The 26971-nt window shown below is 34.6% G+C and overlaps 1 protein-coding gene across 1 annotated transcript in view; it reads right to left on the bottom strand.

Moving 5' to 3' along the window:
* Positions 1-4177: 4177 nt before the first annotated feature.
* The window catches only part of LOC100377948 (mediator of RNA polymerase II transcription subunit 12-like protein), a 47011-nt gene continuing 24217 nt past the window's right edge, over positions 4178-26971 (bottom strand). Inside the window, exons 22-37 of the mRNA XM_085498890.1 lie at positions 26691-26906; positions 25860-26113; positions 25154-25261; positions 24573-24775; positions 23705-23869; positions 22945-23077; positions 22515-22580; positions 21941-22050; positions 21638-21770; positions 20169-20330; positions 19227-19589; positions 18837-18972; positions 16893-16996; positions 10899-11057; positions 8110-8351; positions 4178-7561 (exon numbers count right to left, since the gene is read on the bottom strand). Of these exons, the coding sequence (XP_085355016.1) occupies positions 7282-7561; positions 8110-8351; positions 10899-11057; positions 16893-16996; positions 18837-18972; positions 19227-19589; positions 20169-20330; positions 21638-21770; positions 21941-22050; positions 22515-22580; positions 22945-23077; positions 23705-23869; positions 24573-24775; positions 25154-25261; positions 25860-26113; positions 26691-26906 (2834 nt within the window). The 3' untranslated portion in view covers positions 4178-7281. The remainder of the gene's footprint in view (positions 7562-8109; positions 8352-10898; positions 11058-16892; positions 16997-18836; positions 18973-19226; positions 19590-20168; positions 20331-21637; positions 21771-21940; positions 22051-22514; positions 22581-22944; positions 23078-23704; positions 23870-24572; positions 24776-25153; positions 25262-25859; positions 26114-26690; positions 26907-26971) is intronic.

Raw genomic sequence — 26971 nt, forward strand, 5'->3', positions numbered from 1 at the left:
TCGTCTTGTCATTGGCGTCTTTGCTTTCTTTCTTTACATCGTCATTGCGTTAGTAAGATGGTGTTATTAAAATAGAATATAGACTTATAAAATAAAACGATTTCTCAGACGAAGTCTTGTCTGATAATGCTGACAATGGACGTTAGATTAATATGCATTGTCTGCGACAGGAAGCTTGTCACCCGTTCTATCAGAATCGTATCTGCCAGTCTCAATTTTGAGGGCATGGTCACTCAGACGAAACTTAGCCAGACTAGTTCTCAAATCAATGTTTTTGATATTAATGAGATATGATTCCATACTGATATTGAATTTAAATGTTCTGTAAATTCTGAGTTTGTTTTTCCCCTCAGACTTTTCACGAATATCACTATAGATTTCTTCTTTCCAATGGGATGTAAATTTATGTTTGAAGTTGGACTTGATGATATTTATGTCTGTTGAAGTTTATTTGTCACTTTTATTAATTAAACATTCCTGTTTAATATTCTTCAGCAAGTCTGTAATTTCTAAATACCACTTAATTTTTAGGCTTTTATTAACTGAAAAAGCTTCTTTAAGGAAAATATTTTTAGTATTTTTAATGCGGTTGTAATATTTTATTAATTGATTTTTAATAAATATATCCAAAGGGTATATCCCTAACTCTCTGTAAATTCCCATAATTGGGGTTCTTTGTGAAACTTGAAAGAGATATCGACAGTATTGAACATTAATGTCCTCAACTGGTGATTCGGATGAGAACTTGTCACCCCATACATCACTACCATAAACAAGTATCGGTCGTATTAGTTTGTCAAAAAGCGATAGTGACAAGGTGATGGACAAATTGTGTATTGTGCCTAATTTAGTTTTGAGAGAAAACAGTGCTTTTTGAGCCTTTCTCTTAAGGTGCTTTAGAGCATGGAGCTAAAAAAAGATATATCTTTTTTTAGCTCCATGTTTAGAGCTTCCTCAAATTTTCTATTTGCACTGATTATTAAGCAAAGATAATTAAATGTTTTGACTGTCACAATTTCACTGCCCCCCCCCCTAGAAAGAAAGTGTCACTGTTTAGACATCTGTTTGATTTGTTAAAAACTAATACTTTTGTTTTTTCTGGGTTTACAGTTAATTGCCATTTATTAACATATTCTGACAAGTTATCCAGACATGATTGTAGTCCATGCTTTGTTCTAGAGAGAAGGACAAAGTCATCTGCATAAAGTAGACAGTTGACAGGCGAATTTTCAAGAATTGGAGGATCACAATCAGAATTGAAACTGTTGGGAAGGTCATTCAGAAAAAGGTTAAATAGAGTTGGACTGAGATTACAGCCTTGTTTGACACCAATATTGGAGTTAAATGGTTCTGTCAGTCCTTCTTTACATTTAACTTTATACTTAATTTTACTATACATGTTTTTAATAATTTTATACATGTGGTCAGTAATACCGTTATTAAGAAGTTTACGAAAAAGGCCATTATGCCAAACACTATCAAAGGTCTTTCGAAGATCAATAAAGCAGGCATACAATTTATTGCCCTTTTTATTGTTATGGTAAATATATTTGTTGATAAGCGTTTTTAAGATGACAAGTCATTGTCAATGACACGTCCCCGTTCTGTTCATATTTGAGTGACATATACATTCAAAGCAGATCATGACCGAAATGCACCTGCATATGTACAACACATTGTACTAAATCTGAACAAAATCCATGCATGCATGACTGAGAACCGGTTCTGGAATTGTGAAAATACGTGATTTTAATGCATTTTCGGCCTTAAAATGGCCATCATTCAGCTATTGCTAAGCGGATCATGAAACAAATGCACATATCTATTTGTGACATGATGTACCATGTGTGTGTGAAGTTTGAACTTGATCAATCCAGACATGTCTTGGATACGGATCCAGAACTGAATTCTTTAAGAAAATGGCCGCCAGTCGGCCATTTCGAACTTGATCCGGGAAATAAAATGACGTGCATCAAGGTCCTATTATGTTTAATGTATGTACCAAATTTGAATGAAATCCGTCCATGCATAACTGAGATCTGGGTCCGGAATGGTGAAAATGTGCGATTTCAATGCATTTTCGGCCTTAAAGCGGCCGCCATTTGGCTATCGTTAATGGGATCATGAAACAAATGCACATACATATTTGTGACATGATGTACCTTGTGTGTGTGAAGTTTGAACTTGATCAATCCTGACATGTCTCGGATACGGATCCAGAACTGAATTCTTTAAAACAAAATGGCCGCCAGTCGGCCATTTCGAACTTGATCTGAAAAAAAAAATGACGTGCATCAAGGTCCTATTATGTTTAATGTATGTACCAAATTTGAATGAAATCCGTCCATGCATAACTGAGATCTGGGTCCGGAATGGTGAAAATGTGCGATTTCAATGCATTTTCGGCCTTAAAGCGGCCGCCATTTGGCTATCGTTAATGGGATCATGAAACAAATGCACATACATATTTGTGACATGATGTACCTTGTGTGTGTGAAGTTTGAACTTGATCAATCCAGACATGTCTCTGATACGGATCCAGAACTGAATTCTTTAAAACAAAATGGCCGCCAGTCGGCCATTTCGAACTTGATCCGAAAAAAAAAATGACGTGCATCAAGGTCCTATTATGTTTAATGTATGTACCAAATTTGAACGAAATCCGTCCATGCATAACTGAGATCCGGGTCCGGAATGGTGAAAATGTGCCATTTTGATGCATTTTCGGCCTTAAAATGGCCGCTATTCGGCTATCGTTTATCGGATCATGAAAAAAATGCATGTGCATATGTCCCATATAATGTGTGATGTATGAGTGAAGTTTGAACATAATCGGTCCATGCATGTTCGAGATACAGGTGATCACGGACGCACGGACGCACGGACGCACAGACGGACGCACACAGGGCAAAACATAAGTCCCCGTTTTCGGACTCCGTCCGAACGGGGACTAAAAATGTTGTCTGTCGTCCTACATTCACGCCTAAATCCAAATTTGGTAATTTGAAAGAATGGTTTTTTTATTCAGAATACTATTGAATAATTTTCCCAGACAGCTAGAGATAGCTATTCCTCTGTAATTTGACGGGGGGCACTTAGATCCTGATTTATGTATGGGTACTAGAAGGCTCATACTCCAAGACTGAGGGTAGGTATTTCTGTTATAGATCATATTGAAAAGCTTATGTAATGCATCTACAAAATAATGTTGGCCATATTTCAACATTTCTTTACAAATTTTCCATCCATGGGTCCATCTTCGGCAGAGGATTTATTATTTTTAAGTAAGTTAATGGCTTTCCTAATTTCATTTTTAACAATTGGCGAGTCTAACACTGTTTTACTCGGCTTTCTCTTCTTCTTTTTCCAGATCAGTGTTAATAAAGGATGTTGACAAATTATTATTTAGTAAGCGTTTGAGTAATCTGGTTGGATATCGCTATTAGAATTAATAGTGTTATCATTGTTTAATTCCCCAAGAATATTCTAGAATTTAGTTGAATCTGCCTTAGAATGTTCTAACTCATTACGCTGAAATAATTTACTGTTTTTTTTTATACTTAATAAGCTTTTTATAATATTTACATGTTTTAAAGTATTTGCCACGTATATAAGGATCTAAAGGATATTTCTCTAAACTTTTAGAAAGGCTGTGAAGTTCCTTTCATGTAGACCGACAATCTTAGTCAAACCATTTTTTACTTTTATTTTTATGTTTACCTTTTTTAATTTTAGGTGTAATTTTTCTGATGCCTTTGTCAGCTATCTTTAATATAAGATTTTCAAAACCATTAACAGCAATTTCAGTATCAGTTTTACTATCATACTGTTTTTCTATAAAACTGTCAATGTCATGTTTTCATATTTCTAGTGTTTCTTCGTATTGTTGCTTGGCCTGATTGTCCCAAATGTATTTTGATGGTAAAAGGCCCAGTGTAGTGGTATTTTTGTTACTCTCTCAAATATTCATCCTATAAATTCAAGAGATGCATAAGGATTTAACTCAAGATTCTAGTGTACCTCTCTGACCAATGCTTCAGACAATCCTATGTGCGATTCGGTGCTAAAAAATCATATACAAGAGAAGAACACTTGGTTGGAAGAGGAATGCAAAATAAACACAATTTAAAGAATTAAATCACCAAACATATATTACACAAACACAAAAAAAAGACAATTTGTTGTTTTGACATTTACTTTATTAAAACATTTGATACACTTGTGTTTAGTACACTTGACTGATAGTAGACACCCCTCCCCCTCCCCACCTCCTAAACTGCATAAAGTGAAAATATATCCATAAAAAGGAATGGTATGAGATAGAATGCAGATAGAATACATTGCAAGTATCTAGAGTAGAATGTGAACATCTATGACGTGTAGTGGTTTAATGTTCGTTACAATCAACATCTAATTTGTCTGCACATTTGTAAGCCATATAGAGTTTACCATTGAAACAAAAAAAGGGGCAACAGAGCAAAGGTATGCAAGAATGCAAAAGGCATGGCAGATTATTGAGTTCAGTAGCTCAATGGCGAGATGACATGTTCCAGTATTACCCCTGGTATGCAAAATGATTGTAGCAGCGTTATTAGTTTATGCTAAAAAGTGATGCTAAAAATTGCTGTTGCTGACTTGTCAATCTCATTCCTGATTACTTGGACAGTATTCAGCCCCATTATTTATACCATGTATACAAGTTTTCTCAACGATAAAACAAAACAAACAAAATAACAGAAACTAAGGAGGTACATTAAAACTAATCCAAACATGATCCTTGTAAACTTATTCAAACTGAATATCTTTTCCTCCTCTCTGCCGAGTACCTCTGTAATCCCCTTTAGTGTTTGTGTTAGTGTAATTACATCTCATTGATTTCCCTACACCACTATACTACCCATGTTATACCAGTACAACGATAAAGTGTTAAAATACTCTAAAAGTGATATACTCTTGACAGGGACAATGAATATATAAACCATAATATTCATCTACTAACTATTGAAGGCAATTTAACCTCGCACATACAAGAACGTGGCCCCTTCTTGGGAGAGGTGTTTACTAAAACAAGACAGGATATTGCAGTTTAGTGATAAATTATGCAGAAATGGATGAAAAAAGTTTTGAAATAATGGTGAATACAGTATGCATATACAACACTTCTACAGAAAGACATAGTTTATAAATACATAGGAGCAAATAGAGGAAAAGCAGAAAGCCAGGGTGGAGGCGGGCAAATTGCTATTAAAAATAATACCGCCATCTTGATCTGATTGCGAAACAAATGTATGTACGACATTATGTATCAGTGAAGTTGGAATGTGATCGGTGCAGGCATGTCTAACCATGGAGCTAACAAATGGTTTCAAAATAGCATTTTTAAAATCAAAATGACTGCCAATTGGCCATTCTGATTCCAATCTGTATACAAAATAACTTGCATCAAGGTCTCCATGATCAATGTATATATCAAATTTGAATTAAATTTGTCTATGTATGACAAAGATCTGGTTTAGGAATGGCAGAAGTGCTGACGTTGGTAAATGGTTAATTTTTAGCTCTTGAATGCCAAACACTAAGCCATCATGGCATGCCAGTTAAGATACTTGTATATCATTTTGTTTTAGTAATATAGTTGGAACATAAACAGGTCAAAAGTATGGATCCGGAAGATGATGCTTGATTATGATGATTTTTTAACATTAAAATGATTGATATCTTGTATCTGATCGTCAAACGAGTACTTGTTCATATTGAGAAATATTGCTCATAATCAGTCAAAGCATATCAGAGATATGGCTCTAGAAGTGAATTCATTTAAACAAAATGGCCACCAGTCAGCTATTTTTAATCCGATCTGAAAAATAAAATGATGTGCATCAAGGTCCCATAATGTCCAACTTATGTACCAAGTTTGAACAAAATCCATCCATAAATGCTAAGATTCAGTTCTGGAATGCCAGAAATGCTTGATTTTTGATGATTTTTTAGCACAAAAATGGCTGCTATTTGGCCATTTTGAATTAGATAGTCAAACCAATATATTGGTGTCATGATTTATAATGAATATATAAAATTTGAACATAGTCAGTCAAAACATGGCAGAAATATGGCACTAGAACTGCATTCATTAAAACAAAATGGCCACCAGTCGGCCATTTTAAATCAGATCTGCAAAATAAAATGATGTGCATCAAGGTCTCATAACGTCCAATGTATGTACCAAGTTTGAACAAAATCCATCCATGAATGCTTAACTTTTCAGCGCAAAAATGGCCACCATTCGGCCATCTTGAATCAGATCGTGAAACAAATTGATGTGCATATGTATAATATATGTGTGAAGTTTAACTGTGATTGGTTCAGGCATTCTAAGATACAGGCACACACACACGGACACACAAAGGTCAAAACATAACTAGATATAACCATATGTATGTGTGAAATGTGATCAATTCAGGCATGTTCGAGATGCACATAAACACAGATGCAGAGCAGTGTACAAGTCTCTGTTCTCTGATTAAGTCTGAACAGGGACTATAAGCTGGTAGCTCAATGTGTCAACCATGAAAATAAATACATATTAATAAATAACACTATTACATAATGCAACAGAGTATATTTTTGCAGCAAAACTCAATTTTTTTTGAGTCACTGTTTTGAAGAGCCTGATTCTAACATGAATTCAACTACCAAAAACTTAATAGCTTTATTTTGTAGAAGGTGACAAAAGTTGACTTCAGGGTTACACACAAACGCTTTCTTAAAATTCTGACCCCAATGTCATATTCAAACTGAATGCATCCTGTGGATAATATTATTATTACCAAATCTATCTTGATTATTGTTAAAATGTGGTTGTTGATGATACACATCACCCATAACTCTATGTGACTTGTAATATTGAATACTGGTCTGTACCGGTACTATTAAACATGTAATTTAAACATAACCATGAGGTAATCCTCAAGAATTGACACCATTTTTAGCACCAGTATGAAACCGACTTTCACTGCACACTTTAAGATTAATTGGATATACTAATCAAATACTAGGATCTAAAATGTTACTCCAATAATAAAGTCAAGCACTATCAAAAGCAATGCCTATATGTACACAGCATGCAGATTCCAAGCGAATCTTGGTGCTTGCTGTGTGGGTGTGGGGAAGTAACATGTAGGATTGACTTAAGGTTCTCTTAACTGATCTGTTGGTTGTTAGTACAGATTCAGCTGGGGTGGTTGGGGATTTATTGGTACATGCATGTTTCATTTAAGGTTGTCAGAACTGATTTGGTGGCTGCTGGTACGGATTCAACTGGGGTTGCGGGGGCACACCTCCTGACATCTGTCTTTGTAGTTGTCTGACAAGTGCCTGTGTCTGTGCTTGCTCCTGTGTTTTCATCTGTTGTGACTGCATGGCGAGTAACTGCTGCCGCTGTCGTATCAGCTGTTGTCTTTCCTGCTGTGGTATCATCGGGGGTTGCTGCATATAGGACTGACCTTGCTGAGGTAGTGAAGCGCTCCGTTGTAGATTACGCTGTTGTAACTGATGCTGTAGTCTGTTAAATCAAGAATACAATCATAGATAGTATGAATGCCACACAAACATATTCTCCTAAAGTCTCAATTCCTATATGTGAAGTAAGCTCATTCTATGTATAACAAGTCAATGTCAATGACACGCATAAACTTTTAAGAATTGAATAAACAAAATAGAAATTTCATGAGTATGAAGTTTGATTAAGATTGTTGAATGTTCGTGTACATGAGAGCCTGTATGCACTCCAAAATATTAGCTGTTCATAATTGGTCAATGCAGGGCAGAGAACAGAAAATGCATTTTCACCCTGTTTTTGGACCCCCAAATGATAATAACATGCACGAATCCAAAATGATGTGCATACGCACATTTTTGTAATACACCTCTGTAGTAAATTTCATTGAAATGAGCAGAGAATGTTTTTAGCTTTTTTTTCTTTAACCAAAAAGGTAAATTTTTGACTATAAGTGCCCAAAATATCCCTAGTACATACCAAATGTATCAAGTTTGAATGAATATTGTTCCTTTTTTATGATTTCCATAAAAGCATAAACATAATGTACCCACCTCACAGTAGAGAGAGGTTGTTGTGGTTGTTGTTGTTGCAGTGGAGGTTGTTGCTGCTGTTGTTGCTGCTGCTGGGTGATGTACTGTCCCTGGTTCTGTCTCATTTGCTGCATCATTGGCTGATTGGTATAGCCTGCACCGTATGATGGAGACAGCATTCCACTTGATCTTGGAACTCCTGCACTTGCCATGTCAGGTTGCAGTGGCTGACCGGGAACATAATTACCATAACCACCAGATACCTAAATAGAAGTGAGATGGAAAAATTCAAAATTTTTGAACAATGCAGGTTTTATTAAACCTAAAACCATTATCCATAACTGGAATTCTGTATGGCTTTTATTGTGTCCATGTTGTAATTGAAATTATGCAAATAACTTTAATTGTGGCCTTAAAAAGAAATAATGAATGATTAGTTGTGAGCTTGTTACTATCCAAAGGAGTCACCTTTCAAGAAGTAGAACATTGAGGATGTAGGGAACAGATAAATTTTCACATAAAAATTTGTAAAAACTTTAAATTTTTCAGATTAGAAACAAGAAGCATTTTTGTTCCAACATTAAAATTGAATTCAGTGAAAATTACACAAAATGTAAGCAAGTTTAAGACCAATTTGAGCAGGAACTACCGGTAAATTTGGTGCTCAAAAAGTTAAGTTGTTTACAGTGATTACAAAACTGATAACAATCAGGACAATTCACTAGTAATGTTAAAAACCAATTACAAAAGTGTATACACATTCGAGACAACATTTTCATTTGAAGTTCCCTTGTAACAACTGCAACAGTAATTTCAGAATGGAGATTTATTGCAAATCAGCAGGGAGGAATGGTTGTAGGTTTCCACTTTATTTTATTGAATTGAACAATTTTATTGTATATTTTTATATTGGGCATTAAAAGTATATTTTTATTAAAGAATGTCAATTCTGGATGAATCGTAAATTTCACCCTCAAAAGGTTTGAATGTGAACATTGCCAGCAAGAGAATTTTCTCCAAATCGAGAGACAAATTTAGGTCAGGGTCAGGAGACAATTAACTGATAAGAAGACATTTTTTAACAAGGCATTGAAAATGACACAGTCCCCGTTAAATTTTTGAAAGTTCCCTTTGTGGTCGTCATATTAAAGTGGAGGGGTTATCGCGAGCATGTCCTTGAAACTTGAGTTCCAAGTGGCGTATACAACAGATTGTTTATTTACATCAAAACACGTGTTCCTTGTAGTAGTAATATGGCCAAAAATAAAAACAGCCGTTATTCGGCCATCTTTGATCTGATTATGAAACACACTGATATGTATGATGTATGTGCCAAATACAAATGAAAATGGTACATAAATTGTGGAAATATAGTAGTAAGGCCAAAAAGTCAGATGGCTGTCAATCGGCCATCCTTGACCAGATTTTGAAACAAACTGTCATGGACATGCATCCTAACACGTATAAAGTACATGTATGTGCCAAATTTGAATGAAAACTGACAGAGCACGTTCAAGATACCACACATAAAAAAAACAAGATGCCTGCCAGTTGACCATCTTTGATCCAATTGCGAAATAAATCGTCATGGACATGTATCCTAACATGTATAATCTATGTACCAAGTTTGAATGACAACTGACAAATGTCCAAAATACAACATTTTCAAAAAACAAGATGGCTGCCAGTCAGCCATTTTGAATCGAATCGTTAAACCACTAGATGTGCATATGTCCCACATAAGATACTAGGCATATGCAAAGAATGAACAGAATCGGTCCACAGGATTCTAAAATATGACTCTGGACAGACTGACGCACGGACGGACGGACACACGGATGGATGGATGGACGGAGAGATTGACGCACAGACAGACTCAGGAACTCACGGACGGTCGGCGACATGTATCCTAACATGTATGATCTACATACTAAATTTGAATGAAAACTAACAAAGCATGTCCAAAATACGACATTTTCAAAAAACAAGATGGCTGCCAGTCGGCCATCTTTGATCCAATTGAGAAATAAATCGTCATGGACATGTATTCTAACATGTATAATCTATGTACCAAGTTTGAATGAAAACTGACAAAGCATGTCCAAAATACAACATTTTCAAAAAACAAGATGGCTGCCAGTCGGCCATTTTGAATCGAATCGCTAAACCACTGCATGTGCATATGTCCCACATAAGATACTAAGCACATGCAAAGAATGAACGGAATCGGTCCAAGGGATTCTGAGATATGACTCTGGACAGACTGACGCACGGACGGACGGTCAGACTCAGGAACTCACGGACGGCCGGGGACATGTATCCTAACATGTATGATCTATGTACAAAATTTGAATGAAAACTAACAATGCATGTCCAAAATACGACATTTTCAAAAAACAAGACGGACGGACGAACGGAGGGAGACCGAATTATAAGTCCCCGTTTTCGGACTTCGTCCGAACGGGGACTAACAACCCAAAGACGAGCAATGAGGTGCGTGCATATCTAGAACAGCGCAACAGTAAACTACATGCCCATTTTTAGGGCGAGTTATCAATGTTTGAAACAAATTTTTTTTTATAGTACAGATAGAATAGGGTTTCTTGACTAGGAGGTATTCTCCTGATATTTTAACCTAATTTGTTCACACCTAACAATTTTATTGGGAGATTTGTCAAATACATGTATATAATCAGGAGAATGTCTCCATTTTTGGGAAAAATACCTTGCTGATTGTTGAGAAAAAAAATCACCCTACTTTGTAAGCCCTCACATTAATACATCCTAGCTATAAAGATGATGGTACTTACATTTGATGGCTGAGGTATATGGCCTAAGTTTTGCTCCTGCTGACTTTTGTACTGGGGAAACAGCGCAGCATTCTCTGCGCTCACACTTCTCCCCTGTTGAAGATTTTGTTGTCGCAACTGTTGCCGTAACAAAGTCTGCCTGTGCTTTTCAAAATGGTACTTTAGAATAACAAAGAAATAAAATTAAACAATTATTGGTACATAAAAACTGAATATCCGAGTAAATACATCTTGAATTCATGTAACGTTCAGCTGAAACTAACATAATTCAATTCAAAATAATTTTTTCTTCTTCAAATTTTGCAATAATTACAGCAACTAACAAACCAAACATGTAGTGTACATAAAGTATCAAGAATTTTCTTTTATAAGAATATATAATAAGATGATGTGTAATAATTCTAGTTGCTTCTGTCGGGATTATGGCTCGCAATAATGGTTGCCACCAATACATATAACCTTGTATACGTACAACTTTGGACTGGTGTCATGCTGGGTCATGCATTGTAGGAAAAGGTAAACACAGAGAAAATTGCACCAAACCAAGCACAGCTTTTATGTGTCGTTGAGACATAATCAAAGTTGCATACATTTAAAGTTAATAGTTAAACTTGATAAATATACTTGAAATGGTACCAGTAAATAATAGGAGACGCTAATTTGTGGACAAAAAACAATACATTTAAATAATTTCTGATTTTGTTGAGATTGTAACAAAGTAAATTTCTGTGAATGGTATATGATTTTTCTCACGAGTGCAGGCAACAGAGACAGGTTGTAGTATTGGACAACAGTGGGAAGTGCCATCCTTAGATAAACATCCAGTCTCCAATTTCCATGGTACCACTCATCTTTGGAGTGAAGAGACACCTCACTTCTATTTAACCACACAATATTCAGTTCTGTACTTCACACCGATTGAATTGTAACAAATACTGAGTTTTTTAAAAGTCCAAATGATGAAAAATGTCTTTGATATATGATTAGAATTTGGATCATGTATGTGCATATTATGCAAATTTTGCTTACTAAGTACATACAGTCGTGCATACCAAGTACCTAATTTGCATATTAATTTTCTCATTTAAAAACCACTTCATGGATTTCCACCAAATTTAAGACATTGTTAGACTTGCAGACTTTTTTTAAGAGGAGAATAAGTAAGATATAAATATGTAATGAGTTGTTTAATAGAATGTTTGATCATGGATGGAGTTTTGTGTTGTCCAATGATCCTCACCTTTGACATCTGATGTCACTGCACTTTAAAAATTATCGATTTTAATTTTTCAGATACATATAGTCACACCGAAAGCACTCCAAAGTTTGATTTGTTTTTATTTCACTGTAATTTTTACACTTCTATCACATCCAATTTCACTATTTCTTTGGCTTTTTGGCAATATAGATAAGGTAAAAAAAAAAACAATTTGTGTGCCCAGTAACGGGCTAGCAAAATATTGGCTGTAAGGCTTTTATTTAATTTGTCTCCATAATGAGGACTATCACTATACAGACTTAAAATTAAGGAAAGAGTGACCATCAAATGGAAGTTAGTTTTTATTTTTTTTTACCAAAAAAGACTTTTGTTTCGCCCCAAATACCCATTTATTGTACATGAATCAGATAATTAAAAAAAAAAATGTACCTGTCTAATACATAAACATGGGTAAAAGTTTGAATGAAATCTGTTCATGCAGAGATATAACCAAGGGCGTACACATGGACAGACAGACAGACAGACAAAATCAAGTTATAAGCCTCAGCTCTGGCACATCCCTGGCATTCTAGGCTCACCTCATTCATACATAAATCAGACACCATTCTTATGAAATTAGTCACCACTCATATATTAAAAAGTCATTGTAGATGACATAGTCCCTGTTCAGTTTCAGATTTTTCGTGACTGTGTCAATCAGTCCAGGTGGACAGGAGAAACATGCAGAACAAATGTTTTAGGACAAAAATGTTTACAGTCAGTCTAATGTAATTCAACCTGATGTGTGATGAATGCGTAAAGTTTAAATTTGATACTTGATTGAACTGCACTTGTTTAAGCAAGATAACCATCAGTTTACAATTTTAAACCTCATCAGAATCAAAGAAAGCTGGAAAGTACGTCTGTGTGCTGAGAGTATTGGAGACGCATTAAAATTAACTCAAAATATATGAATTATTATGCAAATCAGGTAATTAATATGCACATATTTTAATGTAAAACTAATAAGATCTGCACAATGTCACAGACCATCTATGTGCCAAGTTTCATTGAAATGTGATTAGAACCAAAATGTTACAAATTATTATGCAAATTAGGTAATTAATATGACCTCACTTTAACCAAAAACTTAGCAGGTCTGTACATTATCCTAGAGTATATATGTACTAAGTGGGATAATTAGTACTTGGGATATCAGTGTATAAGCTAATTACACAAATTAGGTGATTAACATGCAGATTTTAAACCAAAACTAATCAGGTCTGTGCATTGTCCTAGAGCATCTATGCACCAAGTTTCATTGAAATGTAATGATTAGTACTTGAAATATCAGCCGAAAAGTTGACTAATTATGCAAATTAGGTTTGCATTGAAATGTGATCAGTGGAGGTCATGAAACAAATGCATGTGGATATGTCAGATATAATGTACTATCCATGAGTTTAAATTTGATCGGTCACGACATGCCAGATATACAGATTCAAAACAGATTTTTTTAAATAAAATGGCCACTAATTCTATCCGGAAAATAAAATGACTTGCATCAAGGTCCCATTGTGTTTAATGTTTGTACCAAGTTTAAACTAAATCTGTCCCCACACGAATGAGATCTGGTTTTTGTTGCATTTTTGGCCTTAAAATGGTGGTCATCTTGAATCGGATCATGAAACAAATGCAAGTGCATGAGTATGATATAATGTCTGATTTTGGGATGTATGTAAGTTTGAGGTAGATTGGTCTGAGCGTGTGTGGCATACTGCTGGATATGAACAGACACAAGCACACATGCACTGAGGTCAATTAGAAAGGGAGCTAATAACACATAGGAGTACAGTACTTGTGTACAAACAGTACCAAAAGATGGTAATTTAGCAATAAAGTTATTATAGTTATATGAAAATTAGTCAATATCCATATGTAAATTATACAGGACTTATGGAATTATGTCTCAATTATGAAAATAGTCAATTTATAAATTGATATAAAAGTGAGCCATGAAGAGCTAGCTGCCTTGCAAAATCTAATATACACAAGAAGACTCAACTAAGGTTATTGAAAGAGGGGCGGATGAAATGAAAGATCACAGGTAAATTCAATACAATTACCTTAAAGAGTGGATTTCCAAACGGAAATGCCTGATCTTGTTGCTATGGAAACATGTCAGCATAGTGTTAGTCAGTGTGCTCACACTAAAGTACACAGACATGTGATTACAGTCACTCCTTCAGAGTTCACGTTCACACCAAACTTTACGTTTACACCAAACTTTACGTTTACACCAAACTGTATGTTTACATATATAGTGTTCACAGAAGAGCAAAAATATAACACTTTGTATTTCATAGTATCAATAGTTTTAAAGTTTATTGATGATTTAGAACTATTATGTGATTATAGAAGATGAGTGTGTGCAAAATGAGGGGAATATATCTGTCCGGATTAAGTCATTCAATAATTGCTCTAATTAGAAGTACATTCTTTAATTGTAGCACACATAGACCAAATATTTCATTTTTTATTGTATACTTGATTATTAAAATGACATATTTTGACCATGAACATGTCTCTGGTATTGATGTAAATATATAACAGATTAATAGAGCAAATACAGTATTTCAAATTACAAAAATGAATCTTTGTGAAACAACGTTCATTGGAACATTCATTTAATCTTGAACATTTGGTCATGCTGAAAATCACTGAAATTATCAGAGAGATCATATTTCCCATACATTCCTGCCATCAAATATACCACATAATAGTCCTCAAAACACTAATAAACTGACAAATACTCTCCCAAAGTGCAATTTTCGGGCATCCCTGTGACACTAAAAAGTTGAACGTAAATATCATTCATTTGTCCAAATCCAACATCGTTATGAATAACGAAACATACATGATGCAAGTTGTTGATGTCATTCACAACTAACACTAATGTACGTGTGGTATTCATTCTATTCTGTGTGAAAATACTTCCACCGTGGCTGAGTGGGAGTGACTGTAACCATACGCACCTTTGAAGCATAAATACTTTTACACAATGGGAGATACAAGACAGACGAGTGTACCAGGGTTTTTAACATATCCAGGTTTATTGCTATTTGCATGCATTGTTCACTGACATGTAAAAAACAAACAAAAAACATACTCTCAGCTTGGCTTTGGTTTAAGTAATTATACATTGATTTATAGCTATAAAGAAACTGCCCAGAAAACATTTCCAAAGTATCAGCCCAAAAAAAAGTATGATTTACTATCATCCAGGGACCTGGAATCCAGGAATGTTTTTTTAATCTATTCTCAACAAACTGAGCACTGATGTACCAAATGAGTCAGAAGGGCAGCGAGAAATTAACAAAAACAAAATCCTAATGTTTTACCTGACAAATATTTATTTGAGATTATCAAGATCGTGATTAAAAAAAATTAACAGAAAAAAATACAAAATACACATGGCAGATATTATGTATTAAACCAAAAAAATAGGACTACCCTTCCTTCACATGTAAATGTATGGCAAATTGGATTGTACAGAGAAGAGGGGAGAAGAGCCAAGCTGAGAAATCTGATTTTTTTTTTTTTTTTACTGTCAGTATACTGCTGTAACATGCTTTTTACAGTACAATGGAATACCACTATATAATGATGCTTTAAATCCTGTGAGGAGTTTATACCATGGAAAACAAGTACAAGCGTTACATATTGCATGGAACAACAGCGCGTATATTCACTAACTCATTTAATAGTGGAGGAAAAAAAAATTTCTCTGATAATTAAAGAAAAAGAAACAAACAAACAGTGAACAATAATATGGGATATATTCATTGTTTCAAGCAATGTTAATACAGTGGATGTTGCAGGTGAGAGATAGGAAGGCCAGACTGTTTATGTGATGCAAACAAAGCTGCTTACTGTAATACAACAGATAATGTCATACAATACATTATAAATCATACCATATAGCAGTCGTACAGAAATGTAGTAGTTTTCAACTGTGATGACAGTTTATTAATTTATAGCTAACACGGTGATTTGGGTTTGTATCCAAGTGGCATCGGTAGTCGTTTATCCATTACAGTTTGACTGAAAGCATTGTTATGTGGACAAGACAGTCACATGACATGACAGTCAAGTGTTTAGAGAATCACAATGAACATTGACTGAGCTTGATTGATTGTTCACACCAATGAGGCAAAATCTAATACTAATGTAACACCAAAAGCGCATGAGGATTCTAATGTTGGAGTTGTCTGTGTGTGTAGTACAGACAAAGCAATTTATTTTTGGCTATGCATCGTCACTGATCTGAAAATTTACATTTTCACCCCCCCCCCCCCAAAAACAAACTATGGTGTCAAGCAATCTCTACATACTGAGATACAATGAATGCACGAGTTGAAAATTACACCATTCATGTATGATGAAATAAACCATACTGGCAAAGAGTTAGACATGTTGACTTTGAACATGTGCGGTAGTCTTTCAGTATTGTACAATTTAGGCTACCCTTTAACATTAACAGTGGATGGTGAGTGAGTGTCATCACGGTCAAACCACAATACAGAGTATACGACCTGCATATATAGTATAGTACACCTTCATGAGTGATTGGCATGTAATCAAGTCACATGACAGTGCTAGTAACTTGTGCCACCATCTGATTGGTAGAAACGGTGACATAATCATATAATAAATCAGGGTTGCCTTGATTGAGATATTCCGACAATCACACATGAGGGCAAAGAAAAAAAAAAATGATTTAGTTTGTACCCTACCTGCTGCATCTGAGGCTGTGATTGGTTGCCTGTGTGACGAGCTCGCAGGTAAGTAGACAATGCTTGTTTAGTTCCAGGCTGATTGGATGACCGGTCCATTGGACCTAGAAATAAAAAAACAAATTGCAATCAAAGAAAGCTTAGAAAGAACTCCCGTGTGCTGAGAGTTTTGGAGACACATTAAAAATTAATTCAAAATTACTTATACTTGAGATATTGATGGAATAGCTGAAAACTAATTATGCAAATAAGGTAACTAATATGAACAGATTTAAGTGTAAAACTAATAAGGTCTGCACAATGTACCAAGTTTCATTGAAATGTGAGTAGAACCAAAAAAATATTAATTATTATGCTAATTAGAGAATTAATATGAACAGATTTTAACCCAAAATTAATCAGACTGTCTATTGTCCTAGAGCATTTATGTACCAAGTTTTATTCAAATGTGATGATCAATACTTGAGATATCAGTATTAATTAATTATGTTAATTAGGTGATTATTATATAAAGAAGCATAAATATTTACCAAAAACTAATATGGTGCATAGTCTTAGGTTCATTGAAATGTGATGGGTACTCTTTAAAAGTTTCGTTGAAATCCAATGAGTGGTTTTTAGACATCATAGAACAGCATATAATTAACTAATTATGCAAATTAGGTAATTAATAGGCACAATTATTTATTCCAAAATTAATCAGGTCTCTGCATAGTCCTAGAATATCTATGTTGCAAGTCTCATTGAAATGTGATGATTAGTACTTGAGATATCAGGTGAAAAGCTGAAAATTAACTAATTATGCTAATAAGGTGATTAATATGCACAAATATTTACCCAAAAACTAATTAGGTCTCTGCACAGTCTTCAAGTAACTATGTCCAAGTTTCATTGAAACGTGATCATTACATTACTACTCGAAATATCAAAAGCTGAAAATTAATTAATTATGCAAATTAGGTAATTAATATTTACTGATATTACCCTAAAAACTATCAGGTATGTGCAGTGTCATATGACACCTATGTACCAAGTTTTATTGAAATGTTATGATTAGTACTTGAGATATCAGTGGAAAAGCCGAAAATTGATTAATCATTAATGTAAATTAGGTAATTAATAATATTAACAGATTTTTACCCAAAACTAATCAAATCTGCGCACTAGTTCAGAGCATCCATGTACCAAATTTCATCAAAATCCAATGAGTGGTTCTTCAGATATCAGTGAAACAGTCTTGGAACAGCTAAAAATCAGCTAAATATCATGCAAATTAGGTAATTAATATTCATAGATTTTTACCAAAACCTAATCAACTCTGCGCATTATCCCAGAGCATCTATGTACCAAGTTTCACCAAAATTTTATTAGTGGTTCTTGAGATAACGGTGGAACAAAAAAAGTGACATACATACATACATACAGGCAGGGTAACTGCAAAGACTCCCTTTTGTGCTTCGCACACGGGAGTCAAAAATGTATTGTTTTGGAATATTGACGATAATAATTTATACAGGGGACAACCAACTCATCTGCTGGCTTATTTTGACATTTTAATCAGTAGGGTGTCAAAGAACCCACAGCACGAAGTGGAGGCATGCCTATCTGTGGTCGGATGCTAGCCTACCCTGTGACAACCAGTACAGTTTCAACTATTCAGTTTCCTTACTGAGATATCAGCCTCAATGCATTTATAGTATTTATCTTGGTAAAAATAACTGACAAATTCAAATATCAGACGTGCACCACAGTAGAATTCAAAATATCAATGCATGACATAATTTATTGCAGTAAATATGAACAATGTACCGAGTACAACATGACAGGTTTCAATCAAATATAACTTGTAAATGTTGTTATGTCCCAAGTCACTAAGTTCTGCCAACAATACAACTTAAATGTAGCTGTCCAATATAATCTAATCATACTGATGTAATGAATTACCTTGTGCCATGGATGGTTGTGAGAAATATGCAGACTGTTGTTGAGTTTGAGGTTGCATACCAGGATAAACAGGCTGTGGAGGCATGCCAAAACTTTGTTCAGGAAAGCCGACAGGACCTCGCTGAAATTGAAAAGACTGAAAAGAGAGATGAGAACCAAATATTAAAATTCAAAAGTTAAAATTTAGTTTAGATTTATTGAGCTTTAAGTTAAAATGTTTGTGGGCTGAGAAATGGACTTGATTACTTTATATTTATAGATATGTGTTCAAAGCATTAGACAGAAGTGATGTTTCAAAAACACATAGATTTCATGAGGAAGGGCTTCCGTATTCAGCACACAGTATGTACATTTAAAACAACACATGAATATGCCTAAAGTATTGCCTACCTCAGTTTTCTGATATGCAGACATTGATTGCTTTCGTTTCGTTCGTCGCTTCTTTTTAGGTTCAGGTTTAGGTTCTGCTTGCTCCTTCACAACGTCAACAGCCGGCTTTTCGATTTCCTGACTGGCTGGCTGTACCGGTTCTTCCTCATCCGGCGGCAGTGGTGGTGGCTCTAGATAGTAACTCGTTGGCTTTCGTTTGACGTGAGTATGATAGAATAGTAATCTGTGTTGATCTTCATATCGAAGCGGCTTGCGTTCAAGACGCATTGCTCCGAACCAAGCCCACGATAAAGGTGCTGGATTTTTATGTCCTTCCAGCATATCCCAGGGACTGACTTTCTGTTTAGAAGACACTTGTAAACCCTGTCAAAACACATAATAACATGTCATGGCCAGATATTAAATTTCAATGTGACAACACTGTCCTAAACAAAATATAATAACATAACGGTGTATGCTTTTATCACGTTTTTTCTCAACCTATTATCATTTATCAATTACAGTATGAAGACAATCAATGTTATGGAGAATAAAACAGTGGAGATTGATATTTCCATGTTAACCAAAAAAAATATTTGTTGCAAAAGCCTTAAAGAAAGAGAAGAAATACTATGATGTGATTGAAACAACTCTATCTGCATGCATACCATTCAAGATAATCACATTATAAATTCTTGTAATCATAATTACGGTAAATAGAAACTACATGTAACAACCAACAACTCAAAAATTTTACAACATAACCCTAACAGTTACAACAAAGTAAGAATATTGAACATATGTTTGCTTTCAAATTCAAATTCCATCCAAAGATGCAACACATTTCAATGTTCGCTAACATTTTCAAACAAGCCGATACAGCTTCCATGAGCATTTATACAGTGAAAACCTTTCTAATGGCATAACTAGAATCCCAAAGAATCCTTGTATCAAAATTAATACCTGTTTCTTATCAATAGAATCAAATCCTGCAATCTTGTTGCCTTTTGTGTCAATCAGCGTTCCCATTGTTTCACACGTAATCACTTCACAACTCTGTTTTTGGAGCGGTAATAACTGGCGTACTTTATCTATCCCCTCAGAGTGCTTGTCACCAAGTTCTTTCTGTAAAAAACAAACAAAAGCATCATTGTTTTTTTATACTTTCAGTAAAAAACAGAAAATAAATAAAAAGAATCTGAGTGACAATTATTCATGAAACTAGTCTGAAAATTTATTATACATGTATCTGCTTTTCTCATTGATTTGTTATTGATCATATGTAACCATGGTTTCCATCACTAGTGCAAGTATTTCATCATATTGATACATTGTGTTCAGCTAAGATGGAGCAAACAAATTTTATGAATCCAAACATTTTTGCAAATTTGAAAAAAACAAACTGTTATTTAATTTTAAGTACTGGGTTTACATCATGGAATAAATAATTGTCCATTATGTTCAATGTAAATTTCTCTCCCATAATACATTGCTACATCCTCAGTAGATGAAAAAATATAAAGTTTAGCTCGTGTTCTCTAACAGGACAGACTTAATGGCATCCCAAAAATAAAGTTGGTTCATGTTGGTGACTGCCGGGAGGAGATATTCAAGAGTAATAGAGACTGTATGAGCCTGCAGGAGCTTCTTCAGACATGAACTAAACTGTTGTGACACCTACTTTTCTTTGTTTTTGCAACTATTTTGTTTATAATATGCAAATTTCATTTTACCAACAAGTTTCATAAAATAAAAAAATGTTTTTCAAGATTACTATATGATGTAAATGAATGTATAATTTTCTGTTGTTACGGTAGGTGTCAGTGATTTTGTTCCCTCTAAAAATGTAATGCATCATTAACCTCTTTAAATGCCAATATTTTAGTACAATGCTGATTTTGCTTATTTATATATATTTCTAGAATTTCTCGGTTAATTAAATGAACATACTTTGCTGTTGACTACTACAGGGCATGGTGAAAACTAGGAAAAGAAGATTTTGGGGAGGTGTTTTAGTCCCTCCCACCCTCCTTGTTCAGTATCACCCATATAAAAGCAACAAACATATAAACCTTGAAATGACCTTGACCTAAAACTTGAGCATGAGCATTTCTGGAAAACATTGGCCAACCCAGTTCATTTTCCAATACAATGTGTAACAAGAAAGGCATGAATTATACATAGCAAGGCAATCCAGCTGACAGTTTCAGAGAAGAAGTCATTTGAATGAAAAAAGTTGACGGACGACACACGATGACAGATTAGTCAACCTATGTTCTCTGCTTGGTCTCCGCTTTAGTGACAGCGAACCTAAAAAGGCAGCAAAAGATGACTTAGACGTCCAAAAAGTTGATTAGATTGAAGAATAATGATGCTAAGTCTTGAAAGTAAGCACTATCCATTTCAAAACGCCATGTGTAACTACATCTTACCTTTAATTTCTTTATTAGACTCTGATGTTGTTTTTTATTTTCTTCCCCTGGGCACTGTCCCGCTGCCATATCGCTAGCCATAGTGCCGTTCAGTAAAACTGATAACATATCTAATACAGTGGTGAACAGCTCCCTGCAAAATAAGAAAATGAAATGAGGTTTTAGCTGGCAATAACAGTTTCTCAGTTATATGACACTGATACCACCAATGTGAGATGTTTACCAATATCTACTTGTAGCGATGAGATTTCACGGTTTAATTTACAAGGATATGATTTCCGGTATTGTCAAGATGATACGTACCCACTAGCGTGAATGTCAACTGTTCCTGTTGTTATTAATTGCAGTAATAATAATGCAAACTCTGTTGTCCACTGATTGCTACGAAGAATTGTATCAAACATACTTCCAACCTTTAAGAGTGAAAGATAACAGAATCACTAACAACAAATCTCAAGAAATTCACATAGCAGTAAAACATATAATATAAAAAATATACATGTACAATAAGTACACAAGTAGTCTGGACAAATTTATTACATCATTTTACAGATCAGAAAGCGCCATCAACTTGTTCTACAGGTGGTTGATGAAGGAATTGGCCACTCCAGAGTAATGTAATACCTGTATAAAAATGATGCCTGGGTGCGCATAAAACTGAAACCAAACACAGACTGATCCATTTTATCAGGACCCATTTCCCACTAAATATCCCACATTTTATGTGTATTGGTGGTCTGAAAAATGGATCAAACTCACGACAGTCTTGATGCAAGGTGAACATGCTGATACCAACCGCTCTATCATGACCAGGTATCCAACACTGTAATCACGATGATGTAATTACAGACAAATCATTGCAAAATGCAAGACTTACCAAACTTAATCTCAGTTGCAGTGCTTCATGCATCATTTTGCGACTTTTCGGGTCTTCCCATCGATCCTGTAAAAATATGAATAATAGCAAACAAAATTCTTTGATTTGGGTTTACAAACTTTCCGTATTTTTCTGGCAATTGCTGTGTGTTTATTAGTAATTTATTATTTTTTTCTGAATAAATATTTTAAAATCTATAATGGTTACACCGATTAAATTGCGTCTTGTAGTCATGTGATGATTTTTGACCAATCACAAGTTATTCCTATCTAAATTGCTTCAAAGGAAAGTACAAAATTTTGAGCACAAGTGAATAACCAGTGAAATAACCAGAATGACAATTAGACTGTTGAATGTACAGTGACCATCACAACCGTCCCTTATTCAAATTGAAGACTAAAATGGACATCCTAACACACAAAGAACTTACGTCTTTAGGTGACTGTAGGAACTGTGTTAGCTGCGTCTGTAAAGATGTTAGTAACCCTTCTCTTTGTTCGTCCTGTCCTTTCAAACATGTCAAGACCAGTGACAGGAACGGTTGGTGACTCAGCAATGACATACTACAATGGTGATATCAAATCAAATATAAAAAACATATTATGGGATATATTTTGCACAAATATGGTATTTGCAAGATATCCTCGTCAAAAGTTGTTTGCAAATCACTGAACATTTCCATAGATTCAACCAAGATTGAGTTTTTTAGAATCTTGGAGCATCATTAAACTTTTCACCACTACCGGTAGTTCTATTTTTTTTTCATCACAAATCACAAAATAATTCTGTTTATAGTCTGCACTTTTCTTAATTGGAAAGATTGAAGATAATAAATTTGAAGATAATTTGATTTGAAGATAGTATGTGACCAGTACCTGTTCATTTTAGGCCAATTCCTCACAAATTATATAACATTGTTGAACTTTTAGAGACTTTTATGATGCTTTATCAAACATTGTTCATGAACTTTTCATGAGACGCGTCTCAAGTGAGAAATCAGCAAACATAAAATACTGTGACTGACTTTAATTTAGTAGGGAATAATTTAAACTGAAAAGCTAGTAGTTTATTTTCAATAAAAAAATATATATGTATTTTCACAGTTTTCCACTGATTTTGACAAAAATGCTGAAAATAAAAACATAAACGTCGTCAAATTATGGCTTCAGCAGTTTACAAGTGAAACAAACCTTTTCTGCGCATGTTTTTCCTTGTCTTTCTTGGATGAAGAAAAAACGCTGTGGCCACTCTCTAGTACATTGCCAGCAGCTTTCAAAACTCTGCCTTGTACAGCACTGGGAAGTTTAGAGATCAATGGAGCTACCAGCCATACACTGCCTCTCTCCTGTTCAACCCTAAAATGAATAGAGTTGTAAAGGTTGTTGGTTGCTATATCCACTTTTTTTTGGGCGATGGAAAAAATCCCTTCAGGTTTTCAAAATCTATGGATGGTACTAATTTCACTAGAGGCATCAATCATGAAATAAATTATCGAAACTATTTCTAGCACAATGAAATAAATATGCATAAAATAAGTTAGAGTCTCAGGTTTCTGAGAAACAAAACATTTTAACTATTATAGTCCTACTGTGCCTCTATCTTTATCCTAAAAATAAATATTATATCTGTGATTACACAGGTGTGTGCATGGTCAAAATAAGAAACATTTTGATTTACAAACTAAATATATTTTTTGTTTTGGTTCATGTGAAGCTTCCACTGGAGATGCACTTCTAATAGAGCAAATATGGTATTTATTAAGGAGATGAGAAAAGTGTTTGATTTAAAAAAGTTTCCAGGGAAAATAGAACTCTGTTGTTATGTTATGTTCAAAATGAGTTGCATACATGTCACATGTAATGTACATTATTTGTTTACATGAACTTGATTGTGCACTGTGTTATGATAGCATTATAATTTTCTTATTCCTGCTATGTCATTATTGTTTTAGTGTTAATCAGAGACAAACTCATTTGCTCTACTGGATTTCTAGATTTCTGAAGTTTCTTATTTCTCATTCACTTTTGGTATTCTGCATTTGGTATTCACTGTACTCACCTCAATTGCTGGGTTGTCATCTTTCGTTTACCACCATTAATATTATTGGACATCTTGACGTTTTCCTCAGTTTGTTGTTGGAATACCTCAATAGTAGCCTTTGCAATGTTATCCAGTAATGTGTTCATTTCAGAATTCTGACATTGCTTGAACATCAACTGTAGCTCCAGCCATGAAACTCTCAATGTCCACTGGTTTAGGGTCTGAAACAATATATTTAAATTTTGTTCATATCCCTATTCATCAGTTTTGACAAGTGGCTATTGGTTTCAGAGAAGTTATCAAAAAACACCAAACAGATCTACTTGACATATACCGGTAAGATGATTGTTCGAAGACACCTCCAAGCACTGACTGATATAGCACATAATAATCATGGTATTTTAAGTGTTGGCAGAAATAAAAGTCAGCAAGCATATATACTGGCAGACCTAATGAACAGGGGCATGTATGTTTCATATTTCCAAATATTGCGCATTGAAACAACTGCCAATCAAAAGAAATTCAAAAAATGTTATTGATCATACATATTACCAGCTGTACATGCCAGCTGTTCATGCCAACCTCTTGTGTACACTCACCCTAAGTATTCTTCCTATGGTTTGTTTTTGTTCACTGTCAGATACATTGCCTTCCATAGCAGTGGGTATACCATTAGGGTAACATATAAGTTGTAATAAATGCTGAGCCTGAAATAAAATACGAGATAAGTTTGCTATGGACAATTACCCCGAGTCAAAAGGATCAAACTCTTCAGGACATAAAAGATGGTACCCTAGCTGGGGGAAAATATTGATAAAATGGGCACCTACTGTACATTTGAAAGATGTCATTGGCATGTCTAGTTGAGAAGAGGAATGATTCCAAGATGAGTTGGCAGTGATTTTTGTTTCCCATAATTTATTTAAAATTCATTTAGATCATGAATGAATATACGTTTTTGACTTTTTTCTTGAGTTGAAATTTTAAATAGAACTTGCCATATGTACTCATTACAAAATGCCTCGACTTTGTTGTTTTAATTTTTGCACATTGTAATACAAACTCTGGTTAGAATTAGAATTTTAATGATAATCTGAATAGAATCCACATACATGTAACTTCCATGCTGGACTCTATTTCTAAAATAATCTTATTGCAGATATTTTATCCCAAAATACTATTCATTTTGTAATATGGAAAGGCAGTTTTTTGAATTGTACATGTATTGAATCAAATCAGTTCGGAAAAAACAATAGCAATTGACATTTATACTAAATCCATTAGGTACATAATATATGTTCTTGCCTGCTTGTTGGTGAATACATTATCTAACAGCAACTCTGGAGTACACAGATTCTCGGGATCCTTCAGACACTTCTCACGAACCCAGTCTTGCGTACATATCATCTTCAGGACATACTTTGCATAGTCGCTGAGACTTGCTGTTTCCATAGATCCAAGAGACTTGTTAGAAAACCCAAAAAGGGGATCATCGCTGAAGTCTTCTAAAGTCAATAATCCAGTAGCAGAACCACTACCGCCACCGACATTAGCATCGCCTAAGGTAAGATAGATTAAAGTAAGATCAATCCAAATTCATAATTTTGCACTACTGAGCATGTAACTGAGCATACACATATGTGCAATGCATTATGGGAGATAACTTCCTATTGAACATATGGGGGAAATTGTTATCACACTGGAAATGTGTAACAATAATCGGATTCACATCAATAACACACAACAACTTTCAGAGTTTGACAAACTATTGTTGTCATAGAAATCTACGCAAAGCATATTTAAATTACAAATTTTACAATTTTCTCTCTTTTCAGTCTACTGTTTCTTAATGAAAGTATGGTCCAAATGAGATACAACTTTTGACTCGACATTCCTTACGTTCTTTTTATTTATTTTCACTGACATTTAATTTTACTATTTTGATATTTTGAGCATATTTCCAATGTTTTAATTTCACAAATTTGTCAAGAAAACAAAGAGTTTTATTGTTATTTCCCATGTTCACGTTGATTTAATCTAGCAGATTTTATTCATCAGAGAAAATAGCAAAATTAAAACCCAGTGACTAATTAATGTAAATGTATTGTCGAGAATACAAAATACAACGAAACTCACCTAACATGAGAAGTGCTTTGAGCACAGCTAAGACTGGTCCTACGCTAATACTATGATGTGCAGCTGATAACAGATGGCGATCACAAGACGACTTGATGCTGGCCATGTTTCGATTAGATACAGATTGATCATTTGGATCGGAGGTAGTTTTGAACAGCCTCAGCAGTAAGTGACAGGTTAAACGAGCGCCAGGTTCAGCATCTTGATCTACACCAGCTGTACAGAAAGAATAATTAAAGAAGTATGAACAATAAATAAACAAAAATACCCTTGTGGTGGAA

The sequence above is a fragment of the Saccoglossus kowalevskii genome, chromosome 1 (genome assembly GCF_978046115.1).
Source record: "Saccoglossus kowalevskii chromosome 1, keSacKowa6.1, whole genome shotgun sequence".
Classification (NCBI taxonomy): domain Eukaryota; kingdom Metazoa; phylum Hemichordata; class Enteropneusta; family Harrimaniidae; genus Saccoglossus; species Saccoglossus kowalevskii.